Source organism: Scyliorhinus canicula, chromosome 18, assembly GCF_902713615.1.
Source record: "Scyliorhinus canicula chromosome 18, sScyCan1.1, whole genome shotgun sequence".
Taxonomy (NCBI): domain Eukaryota; kingdom Metazoa; phylum Chordata; class Chondrichthyes; order Carcharhiniformes; family Scyliorhinidae; genus Scyliorhinus; species Scyliorhinus canicula.
This window is the reverse complement of record NC_052163.1, coordinates 60,480,518-60,505,407: the sequence shown is the minus strand read 5'-3', so window position 1 is coordinate 60,505,407 and position 24,890 is coordinate 60,480,518. Positions and strand designations below refer to the sequence as shown.

Here is a 24,890-nt window from a genome sequence, read left to right as displayed (position 1 = left end):
TTCTTTTTCCCAGATGAGGGGTATGAGGTTGCCTTCCTAATTGGCTGCTGTAACTTTATATTAACTTTCTTTGTTCCTTGCCCAAGTCATTCTGAGTATCAACATTTATAAATTTTACATCTTTTTTAAAAATATTGTACTTTCCTATTCTCATGACTAAAGTGAAACACCTCACACTTCCCCACATTGTACTCCATCTGTTGTCTTGTTGCTCATTCACTTAACCTGTCTATATCCCTCTGCTTCATAAACATAAAATACTGCTGATGCTGTAAATCTGAAATAAAAACAGAAAATGCTTGAAAACTCAGCAGGTGTGGCAGTATCTGAGGAGAGAGAAACAGTTGGCATTTTGACGCAAATATGAATCTTCTTCAGAACTTAATTTCCCTTTGCAGACATTTTGTGTCCTCCTCATAGCTTACATTCCCGACTAGTTTTGTATTGTCAGCAAACTTGGAACCATTACTCTCTGTCTCTTTGTTTAAGCCATCAATCTCGATTATCAAAAGCTGAGGCCCCAGCATTAGTCTTGCAGCAATCTCCTTGTCACAGCCTGACAACTTGAAAATGCCGCATTTATCCCTACTCCCTCCTTCCTGTCCATTAGACAATCCTCCATCCATGTTACCCCCAACTCGGTGAGCCTTTCTCTTGACCTTTTGTGTGGCATCTTATCAAATGCTTTTTGGAAATTCAAATATGCTACATCCACTGGCTCCCTTTTTATCAATCCTACTAGTTACATCCTCAAAAATCTCTATTAAGTTGTGATGAAGACGGTGTTGGAGAGCTATCCTGCCTCAGAAAGTAGAGAAATATCCAGCTGAGACTATCCAAGTAGGAAAGATGAAGAGGAAAATAGAAGAGGTCAAGAGCCTTCACTGAAATGGGTGTGAGTAAAGTTCCAATTGAGCAAAATATCTGCAGTTATTGTGAGAAGATATGCATCCATTTTACCAGACTTGCTGATGCTACACCACTGCCTTCGGCGGGAACGGAAGATCTCGCCGGGGCCAACGGTGGGCCGCCTCTGTCACTGGAAAATCCACCACGAGGGGGCCGGAAAATCCCGGTCTCTGTCAGCACTCGGTGCGCAGGATCTGTCACAAGAATATTAGTCACTGGGCGAGTTATCAGAGGAGTACCCAGACCAGAAGGGAAAAGAAACCTGGAAATGAAGGGTAGAAGTAAACCTTGTCTCAACTGGCCTTGTAAATCTTAAAATGGAACTCCAGCAATTCTGGTTCCAGTATGATTGATTTTTACTGGGATTTGAAAAGTGAACTGGTTGTTCCGACTGAAAGGAACCAGACCCCAACCAAGACTAAACAAGAATAGATAAACAGTCTAATTCAATATGATACATTAGCATTGCCTCCAGCTGAGGTGGACACTGAGGAATCAATTGGCCTATCTTCTCTTCTATCTCTTTTTATCGAATTAGTATTTAGAACAAAGTTTTTCAAAATCTGGTAATGATGTGATTAATTTGCAATGCTGACTGTCACCACACTGTGACTTCATGTCCCTCAAACTACAGTGAGCAGGTTAGAATCCGCAATACTGGAGACCTCCCGAGATGTGAAGCAAATAGGTAGGGGTAGCTTTCAAAAAGTGGAAGATGGGAAAGGTGCAGAACAGCCACAGACTGAACGATATAACAGGCCCAAGGCACTGAATGGCCTTCTTTTGTTACCTGGTAGGAATTGTGCAGTCAGAATGAGCGAGAGGACATTTGTAAAATCTTTCCACACCTGTAGGCAAGGACATCAACTCTCTGGGAGTTTTGCCTGTGTGCTCGGGGCAATGTGCAGAGCTCCCAAATGTGCTTTTGAAACAACAACAACAAATAAAATTGGGTCTCATTCTAGAATTAAATTGAACCCAGGAAATAACTTGCAAGGATTGTCGTCAATTAAACTAGGGCAGTCCCAATCAGCGGTGAACCACTCCAATGGTGATGCACTCACAATGGAATAGCACACTGGAGAGGATTTGGAGGGACGGGGAGTAAATTGGAAATGAAAGAACAAGATGAATGTACAGTGGCTTTAGCGGATCTGTACTTAAGGACCTGCTACCATTTTGAGAAAGTTCTGGTAAGTGAGCGTGCAGACTGTTGAGAAAGTCCATCTATGAACTGTTGTCCTGGTTTCTCACAACTGGTCGTCTCTCCCTTGTTTAGATCCCTCTAGCTGAGATGGAGGCTGTTTCTCTAACGTCTGATATTCAGTCTGAGAAATCGTGGTCGTTAGCACTGACGGATGACTCTTTGCCTGATGATGCTAACGTATTACTAAATACGCTGGAAAGCAATGTACATACTTCACACCTGTATTCCACTTATAACAGGGTTCGAAATACTCATCCATTTTACATTATGTTATCCATTTCTAATGTGAGTGAAAGCACAGGACTGCACTGAACTCTGACTGACCTGCATCTCAGTATTTTGCAGTTCTAGGGACTGGGGCAATTAGCACATTGCTCTCAAGCAGTTTGAAGTCAGCTCCAGAAATATCCGAGACACAACACGTGGTTAAAAGCCTCCTTTGAATCGTTTTATACAACATCACATAAAATCACCAGCTGAAATTCTAACCATGCTGTAATCCTACTTTGTAAATTTCAAATTCTACAATACGTGGATACAGAACTCAAAGCTGGCTGGATGTAGAAAGTTATCTGCTGTATGCTGTAAGTGCCATTGCAGTACAAAGGGATTTGTGCAAATTTATGGATGCCTTTGTTCCTGATGATTTGGTTGGCTCACCATCAGAATGCGTTTCAGACACCCACTACAAAGCTCCATATGTATCCTAACCAGTTACACCCTGACCATAAAAGAGTGAAAGGTTTTTTTAAGTTACGACTTATATTTGATATTTAGGTTGATATATGTTCAATTAATATGTGCCTGCGCAGGAGCTGGCTTTAGCATTGCCTCTGTGTTGGTGTTATTCATAGAATCCCTACAGCGCAGAAGGAGGCCATTCAGCCCATCGAGTCTGTACTGACCGGCCAAAAGAGCACCCCACCTAGGCCCAATGCTCCGCCCTATACCTGCAACCCCAGCCTAGACAATAAGGAACAATTTACCATGGCCAATCCACCTAGCCTCCACATCTTTGGGCTGTGGGAGAAAACCAGAGCACCTGGAGGAAACCCAGGCAGACATGGGGAGAAAGTCCAATCTACACACAGAGGGTCACCCGTGGTCGGAATTGAACACGGGTCGCTGGCGCTGTGAGGCAGCAATGCCAGCCGCTGTTATGAGCACAGTGACTCCGATACAAGTAAGCCAACCTGAGCTGCCACTGTTCGCTCAGTTATTGCACTGTACATGTCTGGCACTGAGATACTCAGATCTTCATAGACCTGAATTGATTGTTACCAGCTCTGTTTCATCAGGGATGACTCTGCATAGTAACACAGCCATTTTCTTAGAACTATTAAGCAAAATTGTTCAAAGGAAATTGAAAAAAAAAGTTTCTGAATATCCCTATGATTTTTGTCTGCCGATTTTGCTGTCTTTGGGGGATTAATCTTTAGGACTCCAGAACATCCTGCTCTGTGCTGGATTGCTGAACTCAGTATTGTGGGCACTCTAATTGGACTCGGTATTCCCCGGAGCCAAGTAGCCGCTCCTGCCCCTTGACCCCTGCTAGAAATGCTCATTCTTGCTGGGGACTGGATTGTTCTGTGAGGGACTGGATTGTCCAATAGCTGCAGAACAGGCCAGTGTTTCTTGTACAAATTTGAACAAGAGAAACCAAGCCAATCCCAGGACCTGTGGAATTGCCCTGCACAAGTCATCACTTTCAGGAGAAGGAGGATAAAACCCAGGATTTTCACAGTAACTTCATTGTACTGTTAATGGCAGCCTACTTGTGACACTAATAAAGATTATTTTTATTAAGAGAGAACGATGTTAGCTCACTGAACTGGCTTGAGGGGCAGTATAAGATGAATTGATCCTTATTTGAAAAATAAGACTAATGTAGTCTGGTGTAGATGTTCCAGAGAATCATAGAATTCCTACAGTGCAGAATGAGGCCATTTGGCCCATCAGGTCTGCACCGACCCTCCGAAAAAGTACCCTACCCAGGTCCACTCCCTATCCTCTTAACCCCACCTATGATTTTGGACACTAAGGGGAAACTTAGCATGGCTAATCCACCTAACCTGCACATTGTTGGAATGTGGAAAGAAACCGGAGGTCCCGGAGGAAATCCACGCAGACACGGGGAGAATGTGTAAACTCCACACAGTCACCCAAGATCGGAATCGAACCTGGGTTCCTTGCTCTGTGAGGCAAGAGTGCTAACCACTGTGCCACCAGCTAACCACTGTGCCACCGTTAAGCCAATAAAATGAATTGGTCATGCGGCTATCGTGAGGCATCCAAGGGACGTAGCTATGAGCAGATTAAGGCATGCACGGTTTGATTCAAGAGGTGGCTTTTCAGCACCAATGTAGAAGATTTCCTCTCATAGTGTATTGTAAATATGTTCACAATTTTAATACACAAAGCAATTCTTTCCACTTAGTTATTTGAATGGACTGCAGTTAACACTCACCCAATGAAATGTTCAGGAGAAAAGGGAAGTGACTCTATTCATCTGAGAACAGGTGCTGTTAGCGATAGGTTCTTCTATCTGATTCTAAAGGAAGACTTTTGAGAGACAGCTATGTTGTTACTCAAATACCGATCAATGATCACTTTGTCCAATCCCACTGACTATTGTGCTCCCTCTGACAGTTCTCCGCCCACAACAGGTTCGACAGTGGATTACTGAACATTCTTAAAACAAATTCTCCCGTCTCCTTTCTGGACTCTGGTCCCACAGGTGATGATCACCGTCCACCACTTCATTTACTGAACAATGATAACAAGCATCAGCCAACACTTCAAGAACAAAGGGCGTTAAAGTTGTCCCCATTCAGCATCCATCAGGAGCCTCTGAACAGCAATCAGGAGAAAGAGCTCTTTCATAGTTACAGAGGCGCAGGTGTGACAGGCACATGGTGCCCCATAGTTGGGTTCAGCTAGTCTCACCTCAGGTCAAGGTTTTTCTATGTTTGCCATGGTTCAACTGTTACCTGGAAAAACTGACCTTGGTATTTTGGGTCCAGCAACTTGGGATACTTAAAACACTTATTCAAAGAAACTTGTATCTTTTTTAAGTATATTCTGAGTTTGTCACTTCATGTTAACCACAGGAAAACATTGTTTAAAAATGACAACACCTGAGCCCCTGGATGGTAAGGCATTGATTAGACTCTACAGTGGAGACACCATTGTGTCAGGAGTTGACTGGTGTCCTCGTATTCCAAATTCATAAAGGAGGCTAAGGAACTCTATACTATCGACAGCTAACATGACGCTGGACATTTTAAACTAAAGGCAAAATGTTACGGGTGATGATCTGTGAGCATCAAATTCTATTAATGTGATATTATTATGCATTCACTTTGGTGGGAAGAGTATTTCTAGCCCTGATTTATATATAAAACCATCTGCTCCTCTCCACTGCCCAAGCATTCGACATTTCCAAGCTGATGTGTAGACTATTGCTTTCATCTGTCGCGCAAACAGTTCCTTTTTCTCAAGCCAACATTTCTGGATCTTGTATCTGTCTTCTGTTAGATCTGGCTGTGCTTCTTGTTGGTGTCATCTCATCGTTGACTATGTCTCTGTGGTACAGTGGCAAAGAAATGCTGTTGTGCTATGTTGTAGCCAGTGCCTATGACAATGAGTTCTATTCCTATCATGCCTCATGCAAGAGCACGTGACTAAAGCCAGCGTTGGTTCGAGTAGCCAATTTGTCCTGAATTAATGGATTGCGTTAAGCAGGGAAATGGTCCCTATTTACAGCTGCAATTTTTCCTGATAGTCACATGGCACAGATGTGCATTGGCAGGTTCAGGTGAATAAAGATTACACTGCCTAAAGGGTTGAAAGTATTTGAAATTTGCACACTGTTTCCACAAGCGTGGAATGATAATGGAATGCGTTTTTCTAATTCCTGTGTATTTTCTGTTTTTTCTATTTTTTGTAAACAATATTCGAGGTTAAACTTCTCAGCCTAGCTGAAGGGCAGGACAATTCTTTTTGAAAAGGTGGGAGAAGTTAATGCCACCTTTTTGTTACCATTCTTAGTCATTCTCATCAATTTTCCCAAATGTGGCTGCTGCTTCAGTTCATTGCTGAGGCGTAACCTTACAGCAGAAACAAATTTCTGTACCTGCTGGGAGTAGGTATAAATGGGCTGGGTAAGAACATAAAGCTTGGTTGTGGTACTTCCCTGTGATAGCCTATCCACTTGCAGCTTTGTTCTTGGACATTTGAGTGAACCTGATATCTGAGGACAACCAGCGCCTGTGGAAACCAACCCCTGCCAGGAGTCAGACCTCGAGGATTGGGGAGAATTGGCTAAGTGAAAAGTTGTTCATTTAGGAGAATCCCAGAATAACGTCACACAGGTGAAACATGACTTGATAACAGAAGGGAAACCTTTGAAGTGAATAATGCACGGGTTAAGTTGAGGATGTATGGGATAGCTGTTATGGTAGGAGTTTCGACATGAGTATGTGGCTTACCCTGGAGTTGGTTTTGGGACCAAGAGGTAGCACAAAAGAACATCATCTAACTGACAGGAATTTATGAGGTTAGCACCATCTATTATATGGAATGAGGTAGCACTAGGTAGCACATCTGGATGAACGAGCACCAGTGAATGGAAGTCACCCTCTAAGTCCCTGATGATAAGCAGTTTTCCAGTTCTTCTTTGACCAGTCTGTACAGAGCCTGAGTCAGGTATTTTGTTGAAAGCTTCTTCTTAAATTCCCCAAGCTGCTACTGGTACCAGCACATTCTGTCTCATTCAATTCCAACTTTCTCTTTACCCTTTCTAGTCAAAGGCCAATCGGTGGGTGGAAACAAGTTGAATATAAAGTGTTAACTTCTTCATCTAAACCGTTTGATTGGATTGCAGCCTGCACTTCAGTCCTTGACTCGGACTCATGCAGCTCCCATTTTATGTTGAAGAAACATCAATTAAAAAAAGAAAGGCGCAGATGGAGGTAGGAATTTGTCTTGGGTAGTTGGACAAAACTTAACCTGACCGACATTAACTTCAATAGAACTGAATGTCTGGCAGAGTAAGTCAATAACAGGCAAGGCAAGTTTCTAGCCCATAGTTCTTATTTTCAAATGTAATTCTTTCCCCCCCCCAGATTTTCATTTACAGTTTATTTTTAATAATTGTGCTTTGCTGTCAAGCATACCTTTCTGAATTTGTGTGACAGCTAGCTAGCTTGCTGTTTGAGGAACGTTTGAGGACTCTGGGTCTGTACTTGTTGGAGTTTAGAAGGATGAGAGGGGATCTTATTGAAACTTACAAGATATTCGAGGCCTGGATAGAGTGGACATGGAGAGGATGTTTCCACTTGTAGGAAAAACTAGAACCAGAGGACACCATCTCAGATTAAAGGGACGATCCTTTAAAACAGAGATGAGGAGGATTTTTTTCAGCCAGAGGGTGGTGAATCTGTGGAACTCTTGCCGCAGAAGGCTGTGGAGGCCAATTCACTGAGTGTCTTTAAGGCAGAGATAGATAGGTTCTTGATTAATAAGGGGATCAGGGGTTATGGGGAGAAGGCAGGAGAATGGGGATGAGAAAAATATCAGCCATGATTTAATGGCAGACCAGACTGGATGGGCCAAGTGGCCTAATTCTGCTCCTATGTCTTATGGTCTTATGCTCTTATCAGTAGCTTGAAGAGGTTGCTGGTCAGATGGCTAATAGCTTGTAGTCATTCATCTGGAGACACTGGATGAAGAATACTGCAGAGAGATTAAGATGTTTGCATGAAGCAGTCGACTGATGGAATTGGCATTGTCATGGTTTGTGTACTACACAGAATGCCCAATATTGTGACCTATCAATCTGCGACACACCGCTGTGTGTTTTGTGTTGTCGCGTAATGATATTGTAATCCATTGCCTTATCGCAAAGTGATGTAATGTGTCTCGCTGTTTTGAATTCTCCTTTTGTTGCATTTCTGTTGCTGTTATTGTAGGATGTTTTTGTGACGTCGGTGACCTCCTTGCATGAGTGTGTTTCACATTATCAACAGCTCAGCTTCCTTCAGTTCTCCTTCTTTCCCTTGTCCCACAAATCTAATGGTGCCTTTTCTGTCCTGCAGGGTGAGGACAACCAAGAACAGCAGACTAAGGAGGAGTTCCCAGAGAAGAACCTTCTCACTGTGAGGAAGCCTTTTGTTGGCCGGACACACTCACTACCCAATGATAGCTACATGTTTCAACCTGTCGACCCTGCTCCCTTGGAGGGTCTACAGAGGTCAGAGAACAATCATAAGTTACAGTCAGGTATGCCTCATCCACAAGTACAGTTTGAATCAGTTTTGGTTGGCTATCAACCATTTGTTTGATCTGGTCAATGCAGCACTCGCTATTGTCATTATATCTGGCAAAGGGAACTCAAAGTTGAAAATCATCGCATTTTCTATATCTGTCCAAACAAACTCACCCGAGCACAAAGTCCCATTTTGACATGATGGCAATTGAACCGAAAAGGAATTTTCCCCTGATTAAATCTGTCTTTTTCTCCATGCAGCTATGGCTGGCTTGTGTTCAGGTACTGCCCTTAGTGCCAACATGGTCATCTTCACCGCTGGGGTTACAACACAATTAATAGTCAATCAGTATCCTCTGTCAACCACAAAAGCAAAATACCGCCAATGCTGGAATTCTGAAATAAAAACAAAATTTGCTGGAAATAGTCAGCAGGTCAGGCAGCCTGTGAAAAGAGACAGAGTTAACATTTTCAGGTAAATGACCTTTCATCAGAACGGTGGCACAGTGGTTGGCACTGCTGCCTCACAGCACCTGCTACCCGGGTTCAATTCCAGCCTTGGGTCACTGTCTGTGCGGAGTCTACACGTTCTCCCCGTGTCTGCGTGGGTTTCCTCCGGGTGCTCCGGTTTCCTCCCACAGTCCAAAGATGTGCAGGTTAAGCGGATTGGCCATGCTAAATTGCCCCTTAGTGTCCAAAGATGTGCAGATTAGGTGGTGTTACGGGGATAGGATGGGGGAGTGGGCTACATGGGGTGCTCTTTTAGGGGGTCAGTGCAGGCTCGAATAGCCTCCTTCTGCAAGAATTCTATGGTTCTAGAAGAGTTCAGATGAAAGGTCAACAAAGATCATCATTACTCTTGTTCTCTCTCCACTGATGCTGCACGGCCTGCTGAATATTTCAGAGTTATTCTTGTGTGGCCGACATGGGTTCTGCTGATGTGTGCTACTATAACAGCTCTCACCAGTAAAAAGGCAGACCCAAAACAAAGTATTGTTCCCTTCAACAGCTTCCCAATTTCTATTCGGGAAAAAATGAATAGAAGGGATTGACTGCAAACTGGGAACTCATCTCAGGGCTCAGAGAGCATTCTAATCTCCAGTTATAATCATTGCTCATCTTGACCTCTGAACTGTTTGATTGGATTCCAGTCTGTCCTTGTTCATTCATTCTCATTCAAAGTATCAAACTCTTCAACTAGTTTCCAGCCTGAAACTCACTCCCATGAATCCATTGCAATTTTCTGTATATAAGACTCTGGGCCTTCAGATTAAATTGTAGCTTTTAGCTCACATTCATTACTATCATTATCCTACCTATATGAATTCCTTGATTAAATATCAATCAATAATTATTTCCCCCTGTGTCTAGGTTTAAGCCCCACTTAATGTAAACTGATCTGACACTTCAGTGCAATGCTGAGGGCATGCTGCATTGCCATAGGTGCTGTTTCTTGGGTGAGCCGTTAAACTGAGTTAAGCAATCTCAGTTGAAGCCACACTATCAAAAACAGACTTACTGGTTAATTATCAAGTTGCTGGTTGTGAGGGGCAGCACAGTGGCGCAGTGGTTAGCACTGCTGCTTCACGGCACAGCAGACCCAGGTTCGCTCAGGTCACTGTCCATGTGAAGTTTGCACATTCTCCCCATGTCTGCATGTGTCTCACCCCAACAACCCAAAAAGATGTGCTGGGTAGGTGAATTGGTCACGCTAAATTGCCCCTTAATCGGAAAAAAAAGAATTGGATACTCTAAATATAAAACAAAAGGTTGCTGGTTGGCGACGCTTACTTTGGCCAATTTGCTGCCTAACTTGTTTACAAATTAATAATGATTGCAATTCAAAAATAATAGGCAGCACTTTGGGATATTCTGCGAATGAGAAAGATGCAATATGAGTGCGAGTTATTTTGTTTGTTAATTTGAAAGGAATGACAGGAAAATATCTTGTGCACAGGTAAGGTTAGCAAATAACTGTTTGTTGGTTCAAAACATGGCATATAACTGTTTACTGCATATTGTTCCCCAGGTTCAACCACATCAGTTCAATCCCAGCCCACAGGTACCTCTGGCCACCTCCAGGTTCCTATCGAGCTTGTCCTCCCAGTCAGCCGTCAGAACAGTTTTGATCCTGAGAATATCCCGAAGATTCCTCCCCCGAGGAATCACAGTGCTCACAGAATGCTACGTAGGCAGGTAGGTGTCAGCGCCAGCAGGCACAGTTTCCTGTACCAGTCTTGGCATAAACTTTGATTTGCAGGTTCCCTGCAGGGTGTTTTCTATCTGCAGTATTTGCTTGTTTATACATTGCTAGAAATATGGCCATGTCTTTACACCGGCACTTATTCGTACTGTTTTTGACAGTGCTTTCATCCTAAAAGGCAAAACTAGAAGAGAATGGCTCTCAGTGAGAATTAATATTTGACTGGAAGTTTGGATTTCTCACCCTCTAACTGTTGCTGTGAATCAAACCTATGCAGCACTTTGCAATCTATGCCTGATCTTTCTTTGTGACTGTCATCTATACATTCCATTCTTTTTTGCCAATATTATGTACCCTTCCCATCATGTGTGCTCATCCTATCCTATGTCGTCTATTATCAACCAAGCCTACATAGAAACATGCAAATAGGAGCAGGGGTAGGCCATATAGCCCCTCGAGGCTGCCTCACCATTTAATATATCATTCTGATCCTTGACTTCAACTCCACAATGCCCATGTACCTTGATTCCCTCAGAGTCTAAATATCAATCAATTCCAGTCTTGGTTATACCCAAGGACTGAGCGTCTCTGGGTGGAGAATTCCAAAGATTCAAAACCCCTTGAGTGAAGAAACCTCTCATCTCAGCCCTAAATGGCCGTTCTCTTACCCTGAGCCTGTGGCCTGGATTTTCATCGACTCAGGGTTACTTGGGAGCCCTTTAAAAGTGACAGGCATATCCCGATTCCGGGAATCCCGCCCCATTCCCAGGCTGTTTGATTTTTGGAAGTGCCCTTAAAGGGTGCAAGCTGGTTCCTGTCAGAAGACCAAATCCAGCACTTGCAACCTAGCTGGCTCCATCTTCTACTCCTCTACAGTTTTCATGCTGATTCAACAAGCATAATGGTTGTCTGGGCCTCTGTGTCTAACCTGACACGCCCTCTCAGAATCTTACAATTTTCAATAAGATCACCTCTCATTCTTCTAAACTCTAGAGAACACAGGCCCAACCTGCACCATTTAACAGAATTCTGTTTTGGTGAGGCTTCCTACCAAAGTGTATAACTCCACATTTCCCAACATTACGCTCCCGCTGCCACCTTCTTGCCCATTTACTTAACTGATCTATATCCCTGTGCGACACTTTGTGTACTTCTCAAAGCTTGATATTGTCAGTAAACTTGGATACGATACCCTCAATATATCTCAGTCATTAAAATTAAATTGTAAACAACTGACACCCCAACACAGATCCTTGCAGCACCACTGGTAACAGCCTGTCAACTTGAAAATGGCAGGTGGGATTCTCTGTCTGTTCACACCAGCTGGATTTTCCTGTCCCGCTGCAGCGAATGGGGGATTGGGCTGAGCACCAAATTCTCCGTCCACGTTAGCAGCAGTAGTGGGGCGGATTTGCAATGGAGAATCCTAGCCGACTTATTGATTCATACTCTGTTGTCTGTCTTTAAACTGGTCCTCTATCCATGCTACACAGCCCCCAACACCATGAGCTGTTTTCTTGTGCACCTACCTTCTGTGTAACACCTTATCAAGTACCCTTTGATAATCCAAACATACTACATCCCCTGCTTTGACAAAGAGTCATTGGACTCGAAACATCAGCTCTTTTCTCTCCCTACACATGCTGCCAGACCTGCTGGGGTTTTCCAGCATTTTTTCTTTCGTTTCAGATTCCAGCAGCCACAATTTGTTTTTTTTTTACTACATCCCCTGGTTGCCTTTTATCTGCATGACTAGTTACATCCTCAAAGAACTCGAAAAGATTTGTTAAACACAATTTCCCTTTCATAAAACCATGTTGACTCTGGCTATTTATATTATGATTTTCTAACTGCCCTGTCACCACTTCCTTAACAATGGATTTCAGTATTTTCCCAACGATCAATATCAGGCTAATTGGTCCATTCCCAGCTTTGTTTTTACCTCCCCCCCCCTTTCTTGAATAGCAATTTTAATTTGCTACTTTCCAATCCACTGGGGCTGTTCCAGAATTATGGAGTCTTGGAATATCACAACTTATGCTTCTACCATCTATGCAACCACCCCGTTCCCTGCTATTTCTGGATATCTTTAATATCTTATATTATGACGAGAAATGTAAAATATTTGTTTGATGTATCTGCCATTTCCTTCTTCCCCATTATAACTTATCCTGCTTTCGCCTCAAAGAGACCCATATTTACTTTTGCTACTTCATTTCTAGATACTTATAAAAGTTCTTCTGATCTATTTTTATACTTGTGCCGAGTTTACTCGCCTTTTTTCTTTCCCCCATTAATTTTTGGTTACCCTTTACTGGTGCTTTAAAACTCTTCCAATCCTCAGGTTCACTAATGTTCTTGTTAATATTGTAAGCCTTTTCTTTTAATCTAATACTATCCTAACCACTTTACTTAGCCACGGTGGATTATTTTTCTTGTGGAATTCTTATTTATCACTGGAATGTAGACTTGTTGAGAATTCTGAAACATGTCTTTAAATAATTTCCATTGCTCATTTACCATTAGAGCTTTTAATCTAATTTTTTGATCTACCTTAGCCAGATTGTTCCCTCGTACCAATGTAATTTACTTTAATTTCAGTTCAATACACTAGTTTCAGATTAAATACATCACTCTCAAACTCAATGAGAAATTCTCTCATATTATGATCACTCTTTTCCAGAGGATTTCTTACTATCGGATTACTAATTAACCCTTTCTCATTACACAAAATAAGTTCTACAATAACCTGTCCCCTGATTGGTCCCATGACATATTGCTCCAGAAAACTTTACAAATGCATTGCATGAATTTACTCTCCATACAATTTTTGCCAATTTAATTTATTCCATGTGCATAAAGATTAAAGCCCCGCTACAATGACTTTGTTCAAAGCTCTTCCAAGACAGGACACTTTTCAGGCTAAGAATTACACAAATAACAAATTTAAGGTTAAAAGTTGGGTTTGAAATGGGGCTCAGCTGCGCTTGCTAGAAACTACATATATTCATACACGGGGATTTGTCCTGTGCATGCAAAAAGAACCTGTCCTAGCATTGTACCTTTACGAATTGAACAAAAACTTGTGGAACATTAGTTCCCTGGTGCAGTCACCATGGCACTGATGAGGCTGTCAAGCTGAGCATTTGAATTGGTCTAATGGAACTTGAGGTGACAAATATGATTAATAATAATAACCTTTTATTGTCACAAGTATCAATTTACTGTGAAAAGCCCCTAGTCGCCACATTCCAGTGCCAGTTCAGGTAAGCTGGTACGGGAATTGAACCCACGCTACTGGCCTTGTTCTGCATTACAAACCAGCTGACTAGCCCACTGAGCTAAAGCAGACTAACCAAGAAGCATCACACAAACATCACACTGTTTCACCTGCTCCCAATTGGTGGTACCACATCACAAAACAAAAGATCGCCCATGCTACGAACTGAAGGAAAAACAGAAAATGTTGGAAATAGGTCAGTTCTGATGAAAGGTCATCGACCTGAAACATTAACTCTGCATCTCTTTCCATAGATTCTGCCTGAGTATTTTCAGAATTTATTTACTAACCATATACTTAGAATCCCTATAGTGCAGAAGGGGGCCATTTGGCACACCGAGTCTACACCGACCCTCTGAAAGAGCGCCGCCCCTGACTTGCGGTGTCCAGCCAGTTCCATTATAAATAAAACTTGATTTATGACCTGAAAAGTCCTATTAACAACTGATTTATTTTTTGGAAAAAGATTATTTGTCGCCGTAGAAATGCCGTAACAATTTTTGTGTATGATGTAGTCAAAAGAACTCGAGTTACATTTTGTATTATTTGCTTTATTATTTCTGAATTCTTCATTTCTGTCTGATATTATCCCCCACCACCCCCTTCTCTTTTACGTTTTGACGGCACGCAGTTGAGTTTTTTTTATCACCGGTCTCTCAGTAATAACCCTGTTCATCACAGAAACTCTTGTTGCTAATCCATTCCTCACCAATCCCCTCCCTCACACAACCATACTGCCATCATGCACACGTTGTTCACTAAAGTGTGTTCACAATGAATGTGTTTACGTGTGGAGCCTCTTTCCCTTGTGCATTGAAGCAGGGTTTCCTGCATCTTACGTTCATCCACTTTCCTCAGTACAAATAATCACAAGTCTGATGTTTGACAGGCTTTTTTAGATTATTAGACTCCGATTTTGATGCAGAAAATGTTTATTTTTGAACATTTTTTAAAAATATTTCAATTTAAAGTAAGGGGTCATAATCAAAAAAATATAATTTGTACACAAATGCTCTAATTATGTTGAACAAAGGGCAAAATTGGTGAGGAAATGGAGCAACGGGCCATGAAAAATTTAGAATGAGGGCAACTGACTTTATGTGATAATGTAGAATATCTCAATCAGATGTCCATGTTATACGTCTCCCCATTGAGTTTATAATAATAATAATAATCTTTATTGTCACAAGTAGGCTTACATTAACACTGCAATGAAGTTACCGTGAAAAGCCCCCAGTCGCCACATACCGGCGCCTGTTTGGGTACACAGATTCCTTCAGTTCTCTGCCTGAAGGCAGGACCGGCCCCCGGTGCTGTAATCTCCACCACGGCTGGGGCAAAGGGGCAGGTCCTAAATCTACCCTAGCTAGAACAAGGATCGAACCCCATGAATGCAATCCACACATACCAACTGCACCCCTCCTCTGAGTTACCGTGGCAACATGCACCTTTAATTGCATGTCGTAGTCTGCAGCTATGAATAGTATAATAGAGGCTGCAATTTTCTTTCCATTACATGACTGGCCAGGAACCTTTAAGAGATATATAGGGCTCCAGAATCGATTTTGCCTGCTTCGTACATTTGCCAAGAATTAAATGTGCACCTCATTTGAATTAATGACGAAGCTTCTTTGGAAAAGTATCTCATTTGAAGTGCTCTGGCAATTAATCCAGTGGTATTGAGTGTATGGAAAGTTCTCCTGCGCTAACTAAACGGATTATTGCTGTAGTATTTGGCATGAAGGCATGGAGACCGAGAATGTCTGGACTTCATGTCCCAGTCTCTGCTGAGCTTGATGGCCTCAGTTAAGGTGATGGTAAGGGATTTATACTCGGCCTCAGTAGAGAGGCGAAGAACACTTCAATTAGGCTTACCAGTCCTGATCACAACACACATATTATGTGAGGACAAGATTGCAATTGTCTGCATTTGTATCTCTCCTCATCCAGGAATAACCTATCAAAGCTCACTGCTTGGTCAGTCACATGGAGAATAGTCTCTTCAGTGAAGGACTGTTGAATCCTAGTCTGTAAAGAACATCTTTGGTCGAGGTTAAGAGATAAGTGAGCGAAGGCAAAAGACATTGACAAAGACTAAAAATTGATATGGATATTTTGATATTCTCATACCATTATTAATTGGTTGTACATTATTGGTTATACACATTTTACGTTAAAATCAAGCATGAATCGAGTCAAACCTTTTAGGGCTTCCCTTCCTTTTCTACACTGACCTCACCCACAACTCTTCCTGAACCCAACTGGAACTCTGTGTCCAAGCTGGTAGTTTAGAATGGAACCCCAGAATAGGCATACCTTGCACTTGGAAGCAATGGAGCATAAATACAACCTGAGAGGCCTGAACCAGCAATGAAACATTTTCCGAACAGCAGCAAACCTGACTGACACACCTAAGGATGATGGCCAGTACCTGTAAAAGAAAGCTACTTACTTTTTTCCAGCTTCCATCTTGTTTTCTCTCTTAGATCCTCAAATTTGCAAACAGTCTTCTAGGTGCCACTCAAAATGGACACCATTTTGGTGTCTCTGCGTCCCCTCGGGCATACCCTGTAAAATTTCTTATCAACGTAAAGTAGTGAACCCGTCGTGTAATAGGCCCTTGTCTTTTTTTGTCCATTTTGTAACATAGAAGAGCAAAATCAGCAACTTTACCTTCCTAATTCGGCCCTTTAACCATTTTAACTTGGAGACATTGGGGGGATCATAGACCAACTCAAATGGGCAAGAACTGGAGTGCTGGTTGAACAGGACCAGTTGTTCTTTAGTGACCTGAAGTTTACAAGGTCGGCCAGGACAGAGCTGAGGTATTCTAATATGGCTGTGCTAAAGACATGTATGAGGATTTCAGCCACCAATGTGCTGAAGCAGAGGTGAAAAGGGTGATATTATGAATGCAGAAATAGGTGCTTTTTGGGAGGGAAAGAATTAGTAGCCTGACAGCAAAGAGAGAATGAAGGGGTCAAGAGACCGGGATTCGCCATTTCGGATTTGCTTCACGACCCCTGCCAGCGAGAATGGAGAATTTGGCGCTCGGCCAAGTCTCCATTCACTGCAGCGAAGCTGGAGAGTCCCCCCCCGGTGTGAAGGAACAGAGAATCCCATCTGTATTGTCAGTGTACATATGGAACCTCAAGAGGTATGTCAAGGGTCAGCATGTAGATAAGGAAGAGGAGGGAGCCAAGGACAAATCCCTCAGGGATTACACAGGAAATGATGAAGGGGTGAGAAGAGAAAGTGTTGCTTGAGATGCTGTGATTACAATTAGATCGTCCCACAAGGCTGGGCAAAAGTGGGGAAGCATTGGAGGAGGTGGTGTGGTCAACCATCGACGGTTGCATTGTTATTGAAAAAGATGAGGAGAGAAAGTGGACCACAGCCAGTCACAGATGATTGCTGAGATTCATATATTGAACTGCAGGAAGGCCAGTCATTTATTTGAGAGGTGACAACAGGGACTGGGACTTCTAACCCATACTCATGCACACAGTATTGGGTAGTGGAGACAGGAAAACTCTGTGAATAGCATAGTCTTAGCAATTACAGTAGCACTGGATGGCAAACAAAACTGTGGAAACTGGGGTAGTTTAATGATTAGGCCTCTCTAACTCTCCAAATAAGTCTCCTCAGTTGGAAAAGGTTCCAGCAAAGTATTCATTTGCAAGTATCTGTTCTGTTCGATCTTGCACACACCAGTCTGCCATTACGTGAAGGTAAAGTTACCCCAACATCAGCGCAGGAAGTGGCTGCTGAATCTGGCGCTCCTCTCACAGTCCAGGTGCAATCTACCCAACATCTGGCAGCCTCAATTATTCTTATAGGTTAAAAGCTCCCTGACATCTGGATGTGAGGAGAAATGTGTTATCATGGTATGAATACCAAACTAAAGTTACTATACTTTTCTAACATTAGCAAACTTAAAATCCCTCAATGTTAGTTAATTTTGTCAGAGGAATCTCCATTGTAGAATTGTGTACTGTCTGTATTTAATCATTACTGACTTTTTAGTGCTTAACCAGAACTGACAAGCACATGTGAAGTTAGATAAAGCTGTGTTGGGCACTGAATCGTTTGCTTTTTCATGAATTTGCACAAAGAGCATTAGTTGACATATTTTAAAATAATTTACTAAAGCACCAAATAGATCTATCAATTGTGAGCATGCTAACCTTTCTTTGGCTTATTCTTTTCCTCCCACACTTTTAACACCCAATTTAGGTTGCTGTAACAAATGACTCTCTGGATCCACTCTATATGGAGTCCAAGGAAAATTTGCAGATACAGCCTAATGAACCAACACCCTTGAATGTGTCTGTACCCCATGTCTCTGTTGTGCAACCATCTGTGGTGTTAGTGCCTGCCTCACCCAGCGCACCAACCAAGCATAGTGTTCACATCCAACAGCACAGCAGTAACCAATGCAACATTACTAACTATGTGACAATTTCACCACGTCACGCTCGGAACCCTTTCAGGGAGCTCCCTGACTCAGCAGACCAGGAAGTCTCTCAAATCAACAGTGGCAGCAAGAGAGCTTCCAAACCGCCCATGTGCCCGACACTACCCACGAAAATGTGCAGCAGCACAGGAAACCTCACGATGAAAGACGTCAAAAAGTTCTACAGTGTCGACACTCAAGGATTCTTGGCCAAGCCCACATCGTGGTTAGATGATCCTCGGAGACATTCGATTGAGATCTGCTCGTCCGTTGCCGCAGTTCCACAGCACCATTTCACCTCATCGTCCTGTTGGGCCATTGGTCAGACAGCGACGGAACTGGACAGTCAGCAAGCGGCACGGCAGAAGCAGAAAATGAGTCCCCCATGCATTTCTATAGACCCGCCAGAGGACCAGCATACAACGATGCAAGGCACTCATGGGCAAACGTCCTCCAGTGACATGTGTTTGAGAAGGCGTGCTCCATCCTGTGACTCAGCTCCTCACAAGGAGTCCGTGGACCTTGTGGACCCACTACCTACAGAAAGCACGCCCACCTCTCCTTCTCCAGCGAAGGATTTGCTGACTCTGTCCAGTTTTTCCTTGGATCAGCCCGAGGAGGACCACTGAACTAAATCGTTGAATGGTTTTTTGTTGCCAAAAAGACAATTTTTTCATCTTTTCCTAACATTAATGAAGAATCCTGCATTCTGACTGGCACTGGAGGTCAATACCCCACCAATCTCGCCCGAATCGAACAGGGTTATTGGAGCCCCCACAATGCTGCTCTGCCTTGCACTCAAGCAGATGACTGGCTGACCATTCATCCAGGCAATCCTGAACAGTGGAGCGTCACTTTTGTTTTAATGTGAAAGGTTTTTCCCTTTGGAAATTGGGAGGTAATCTGCCCAGTGGTAATACCAGAAAATGCCAGAATTTGCTTTGTAATTCAGCTTGGGGCAATAAGGGATGGGCAAATGCCAGCCATGCCAGTGACATCCGCGTCCCCAGAAATATTATTTTTTTAAACATTATTAATTGACACCCGTTTTATCAGAATTCAATTGAGTTAGCCTGGACATTTTCCTTGATCTCCAAAAGGCACAAAGCAAAGATTCAGCCATTAATATATTTAGGGAAGAAAAAGTAATATTTATAAATAAAATAAACTGCAATATTTACTCAATCTGTGTGGTTAACTGAAATTATTGATTGCCTGGCATCGAAAAATGGCACTCCACTGTAACTGTGACTCTGTGAGGTCATCTGAAATTCTAAAAGATAGCGTAACCAAGACATGATTTTAATGTTGTAGCGATTGTATGAGTTGCACTTCTGTTGCAGGATATTGCTGTTTCTGCTGTTTGTTTCCTGACCTGTTATCTTTACTTATTTATTTGTCAAATAGTTTGCTCCTCAGGTCATTGGTCAAACTATAACCACTCACATAAGTTAGGCTTGGTGAATAGGTCCCACTTTTCCACTTGTTTTCAAATTCCAAACCACCTGTGACTTCCTGAAGGCGCAAGAACGCTCCCCAGATTCTGAGGAATAATTCCGCAAACGCTGCCCTTAGTTAATGTTGCCCCAGAAACTAACTGAACGTGCTTCACTTCCGATCATATGGATTTCTACTGTGATGTAAGAGTCCATGAATGGTGCCATGATATGGCCAACAATAAATAACAACTCGAACCTGTGTAAAATATATTGAAAGCTTCCAGTCAGTTATTCACTTCAAAATGTCATAACCTATACTCTTAAGCAAAGGTTTTTTTGTTAAGTTTCAGGGGAATCAGTAAATTTTCTGGCCAGGCATTTTCCACATACTGGAAAATGTATCTCCAACTGCCATGCATCATTACATTTTGTTATTTTCCATGTCATTGTTATAGCAACTCAAAGATAAAGGGGATTGGGGTTGCTGAGGATGGTGGTGGTGATGCAGTGGCAGGTGGAATCCCAGAGCTTAATATTGACCAATGACAACCATTGGCCAGCTGCTTCCTAAAACTCCCCAGTACTTCTAAACAAAATGTTATTGCTTGAATTTGACCTTCTTCGACGAGGGACTACGCTATAGGAACTGGTATCTCTTTCGGGCAGCTCCCCCTACATATCTCCAGGTGTGATATGGAACCCTGAATATTTACACCCCTAAGACCAAATCAGAATTTTTATTTCTTTCCATCAAAACGGGGGCCAATGTTGTTTGGGGATCTAATTAATTCCAAAAAGGAGATCAGTATTTTGATTAAGATAAATTTCTTGCCCATTTTGAGTAAGCACCCAGTGATTCCTGTTCTTTTTGTAAGTGTCCTATATGGTGGAAGATGTAGGGCGCCGGACAAACCTCTCTGAGATATACCTTGCTGAAGTGCTTTCCCACAGCAACTTCAGTTACACTGTTCATGGCCTGTGGAAAGCCTTGGGTGTTGATGCTGTCAGAGGAGACCAGGTAAAGAACATTGGGAACAGTAAATCTAAAGTTCCTTAACATTGGCTGCTTAGACCACAGTGAATGCACGTTCTGTAACAATCTGTCAAGGCCTACGTTCTGGGTCATCTCATCAAAAGCAGCCAAGGCTAGATGAAATGATGCCAAGTATTTTGTAGGAGTGTTAATTAATTCTGATAATACCGATGGCAAGGAGCAAATGGTTCTATTGATGTCCAATACATGGAGCAGTATTTTAAGCCACTTAATTTCTTGGGGCACATACCCAGTCATGGGCTTTCCAGTGCTATACGTGTGCAAGATCTTTGTTCGAGAGCATTCTACATTGTACCCTCGTCGCTCAATCACATTGATTCGGTTAGTTCAAAGCACACCAGCACTTTAACATTGCAGATTACTGTATGCAGACAGTCTGAGCGTTACAGCGATCTCTATCATTGCTAGTTTGTGTGTGCATGGGCGGGTGTGTGTATGTGAGTAAGTGTGGAAACATTTGTCAGAATACTGTAGGTTCTCCATCTACAGCCATTGCACATACTTTATAGGACCACTCTTGTTAAGATCTTACCAGCTAAAGATGATGTTTATTTAAATGTAAGTATTTGTAACACGTTCCTTGGGCTTGAGTAGAATTCACTCCAGCACAAGGAGGAAATTACTGATAATGTAAAACTTCAAAGGTTTAAAAATAGCCACTGCTGCAACCTATTTCTTCCTATCCTGCTATCTTCCATATAGAATACATTGCAGAGAAAATACTGATCAAAATAGACACAGTGCAGTGCAATGTTAATATTTATGTAGTATATATTATAGAGAAATTGTATTTAATAGTTGTTGAATTCTAAGCTGTATTCAGGTATATTTTGGACCATATAGTGGGTCTGTGTGATCAGGGCATCAAAACTGGTGGCTCTTCATTAATAAACTAAATTAAAGTAAATGGATTCTTAGGGCAGAAATTAGTTAAGTTAGGGATCACCTAGACACCCAGAAATGTGACGTATGCAATTTTGTTGATCTCATTTTTGATGCTTTGGGATGCTTTCCAAAGTTCTGGCACTGAGGATTGCCATCACAATTGAACACCTGGATAGATTAGAAAAAATGGTTAAAGTACGATTGTTCAGCATCAATTATCAGAGGCAGTTGCCTGTTATCAGCACCTACTTGAAAAGCAATTTTCTGTCTTTTGATTTCACTCACTTTGTAGCCAAGATGTTAAATTTAAACCTGGTCATGAGATTAGATCACCAGGCCAACGCAATCAGAACCTGATGAAATAAGCCCTCTGCTGCCCAAGAGGAGAGAGAGACTATTTCCTTTAGTGGGGAAGTCCAGAACAAGGGGGCATAACTTTAATATTGGATCTAGGCTGTTCAGGAATGATAACAGAAAGCAATTATTCACACAAAGACTAGTGGACATCTGGAACATACTCTTCCCCCAAAGAGCTGCTGAAGATTTTTCGTTGGACAAGGGTATTAAGGGTTACAGAACCAAGTTAGGTAAATGGAGTTAAGGCACAAATCCGCAATGATCTAGATAAAGGACTGGAGAGCCTCTAGGGGGTAAATGGTTGCACCCTGTTCCTATATTCCTAATGTGATCATTTTGGAAGAAAAGCAAAAAATAAGATTTAACGCAAGAACCTAGAAAGATAAATGACCATCTTATTGATCCAAATTTTAGTTACATCAAATCGTCACTGCTCAGCCCAGTCTCTCAACAGTTAGTCACATTACTTCAATTGGCTGAGGACCTTTTTCCCACCAAAATGCTACATGTAGAATCATCTTAATAATAACCGCAGGGTCCTGAAATCTTAAAAGCAGTGCTTTCATTTATAATGTACCTCTCACCATTAGTGAAATAAAAATGTTGCAGACCTCAGACTGTATGAGTTCTTTCCTTTATACTCAATGCATCCAAAATCATTGGATTTGCTCCATTCAGTAACTCCATAGTTTAAAAATGTGTCTCATAAAATCACCCTTGTTTTAAAGAAATGGAGGAAAATGTCTTGGCACAACTAAGTGTTGCTAGCTGATGGTTACTGACAATTTGCTAAATTCTCATGCAAACAGTTCTATAAAAGGGTACATGTTGAACACTGCTAGTTGGCTCCCGCTTACTGGAGTGTGAAGGATCTCCTGATTTTTTTTTTCATTTTATAGGCGCACGTTAATAGATTTTGCCAAAGATAGATCTAAGATAGAATAAAGTCCAGTGTGAAAATCACTATTGGTTATAATGCAGAAAGATGATGGATGAATCAATGAATGAGTGAGTGAATGATGACTTTAAACACTTTCTAACTTTTTTCCATCAAAGTTGCCCTAGAAAATATTACAGTTCTGTAACAGAAAACAGGAACAGGTTTTGAGCAACCCTGTTCTTTTTTTAACCACATTTTGTTCATTGTTAAAACACGCAGACAAAAATTTAAATCTACATTTGTTTTATTTTAACCTTTCAAACATTTGTACTGAGGTGAAAGCTGAAAAGGTCAGTCAAAAGAGTCAATCCCAGAGAAGGTGGCGTTCTGCTCTAAGATTTGTACATCTGTTTAAAAAAATAAACTTTTGAAAATTGTTGAAACTGCAAAGAGACTATTTTTGCAAAAAAAAAAGAAAAAAAAATGAAAAAGTTACTTCATGACAGAGCTGTTTTATTTTCCAAAAAAAAAATGCTTCCATTTCATAGAAAGGTCATTCAGAGGTGATAATTCTGGTTTCAGGCATCTATTTCCAGTTAGACATTAGAATAATCAATGTTGTCATTAGGGGTTTCAAGTCAAATGCACACTGCTATATATACTAAAAATAGTATTTTACCAAAAAGTGAGGAATGCTAATTGTGATGAAACTGTATTCCTTTATCAGCCAGCAGGGACAAGATTTAGAATATTCAGCACCTTAATTGTGTTTACAAATCATGTGACATTCAGGTCACACAGCTACGTTTTGGGAAGAAGGGAGTTTAAAATTTAAAACAATAAAAGAAGTATTACCTTTCAAATGACAGTGTTATATTTATCAAACGAAACCTAACTGCTGGAGTTCATTGTGAGTTGATAATTATAATCATTATCTAGTGAGTGATAGATTGTTTGGCCCAGCCCCTCCCCATCCTATCCTCCCAAAGTTGTTCAAGATCCAGCAATATTTTTCTAATTGGTTGAATTACATTTCCTTTATCAATTAAAATCTGTGGGAATCAATGTAATCAATTTCCTGTAAATTTCATTTCTGTACATGGAATAGTATCTGGTCTGTACATCTCTTTAGTCAAGTACATTCTGGAAAATTGAACATATTTAACAATATATATTTATATATTTGTCATTACCAACATGAACTGAAATCCTCTCAATGGTAAATGTGCAACTTTTGAGATGAATCAATAAACACACTTACGCAGAGGAAGATCTGTATTTGTATGATAGCCAATACAGGGTAGGTACAAAGTATCACTCCCTACTTCTGTTCCTGCTGGCTTGTAAGCGGGAGAGATCTCCAGCTTTGCAGCCTCTGAAAGCAATGTCTGAAAATGTCCAAATTCTCTCTGAATGGACCGACACCCAATGGCTTCTTCACTGTTTTTCCCAGCAGTTTTGAAAGAGATGAGGGGAACCTTCAAAAGCAAAGCAGAGAGGATGTGTGTTCAATGGCAAACGTGTCTTGTATTACCACAATTTTGCTCCATATTCTTGTGCAGAACATTAGTTCCTTTTAGATAAACTGTGTCCTGATTTTCTCAAATGTTTATGCAGTAGCCCTACTTTTATGTAGATTTGAAAATGAATTTTAAATTATGCTTTAAAATAAATAGAGAAGATTCTCAGTGTGTTGATGGTGCCCTCATTTGCTGTGTCTCTTGCTTTGAAACTTATTGAGATTGAAACCTAATTTTTTCAGCTCGGCTCCTCTCGGACTATTTCCCCAGACTCAACCAGGTTCCAAATTAATCAGGTGAAGAGAAATAAAAAGCAAACAAAGTTTGTTTTTCTCAACTGGACTGCAGGGGAACTAAAGGACAAGAGAATAACCATTCTTACCATTAATCAAGAATGCATGTGTTGCCTTCCTGGATGTTTCAAACATAATG

General features: G+C 41.6%; 1 protein-coding gene across 4 annotated transcripts in view; it reads left to right on the top strand.

Moving 5' to 3' along the window:
* Positions 1-24,640, top strand: part of cacna1g (calcium channel, voltage-dependent, T type, alpha 1G subunit) — an 827,599-nt gene extending 802,959 nt beyond the window's left edge. For 3 of the 4 annotated variants that reach the window (XM_038776397.1, XM_038776396.1, XM_038776395.1), the window contains 4 exons: positions 2,189-2,320; positions 8,215-8,398; positions 10,414-10,580; positions 18,104-24,640. In XM_038776397.1, the coding sequence (XP_038632325.1) occupies positions 2,189-2,320; positions 8,215-8,398; positions 10,414-10,580; positions 18,104-18,952 (1,332 nt within the window). In that variant the 3' untranslated portion in view covers positions 18,953-24,640. The remainder of the gene's footprint in view (positions 1-2,188; positions 2,321-8,214; positions 8,399-10,413; positions 10,581-18,103) is intronic. The other variant, XM_038776398.1, reaches the window with a different exon arrangement.
* Positions 24,641-24,890: the final 250 nt, after the last annotated feature.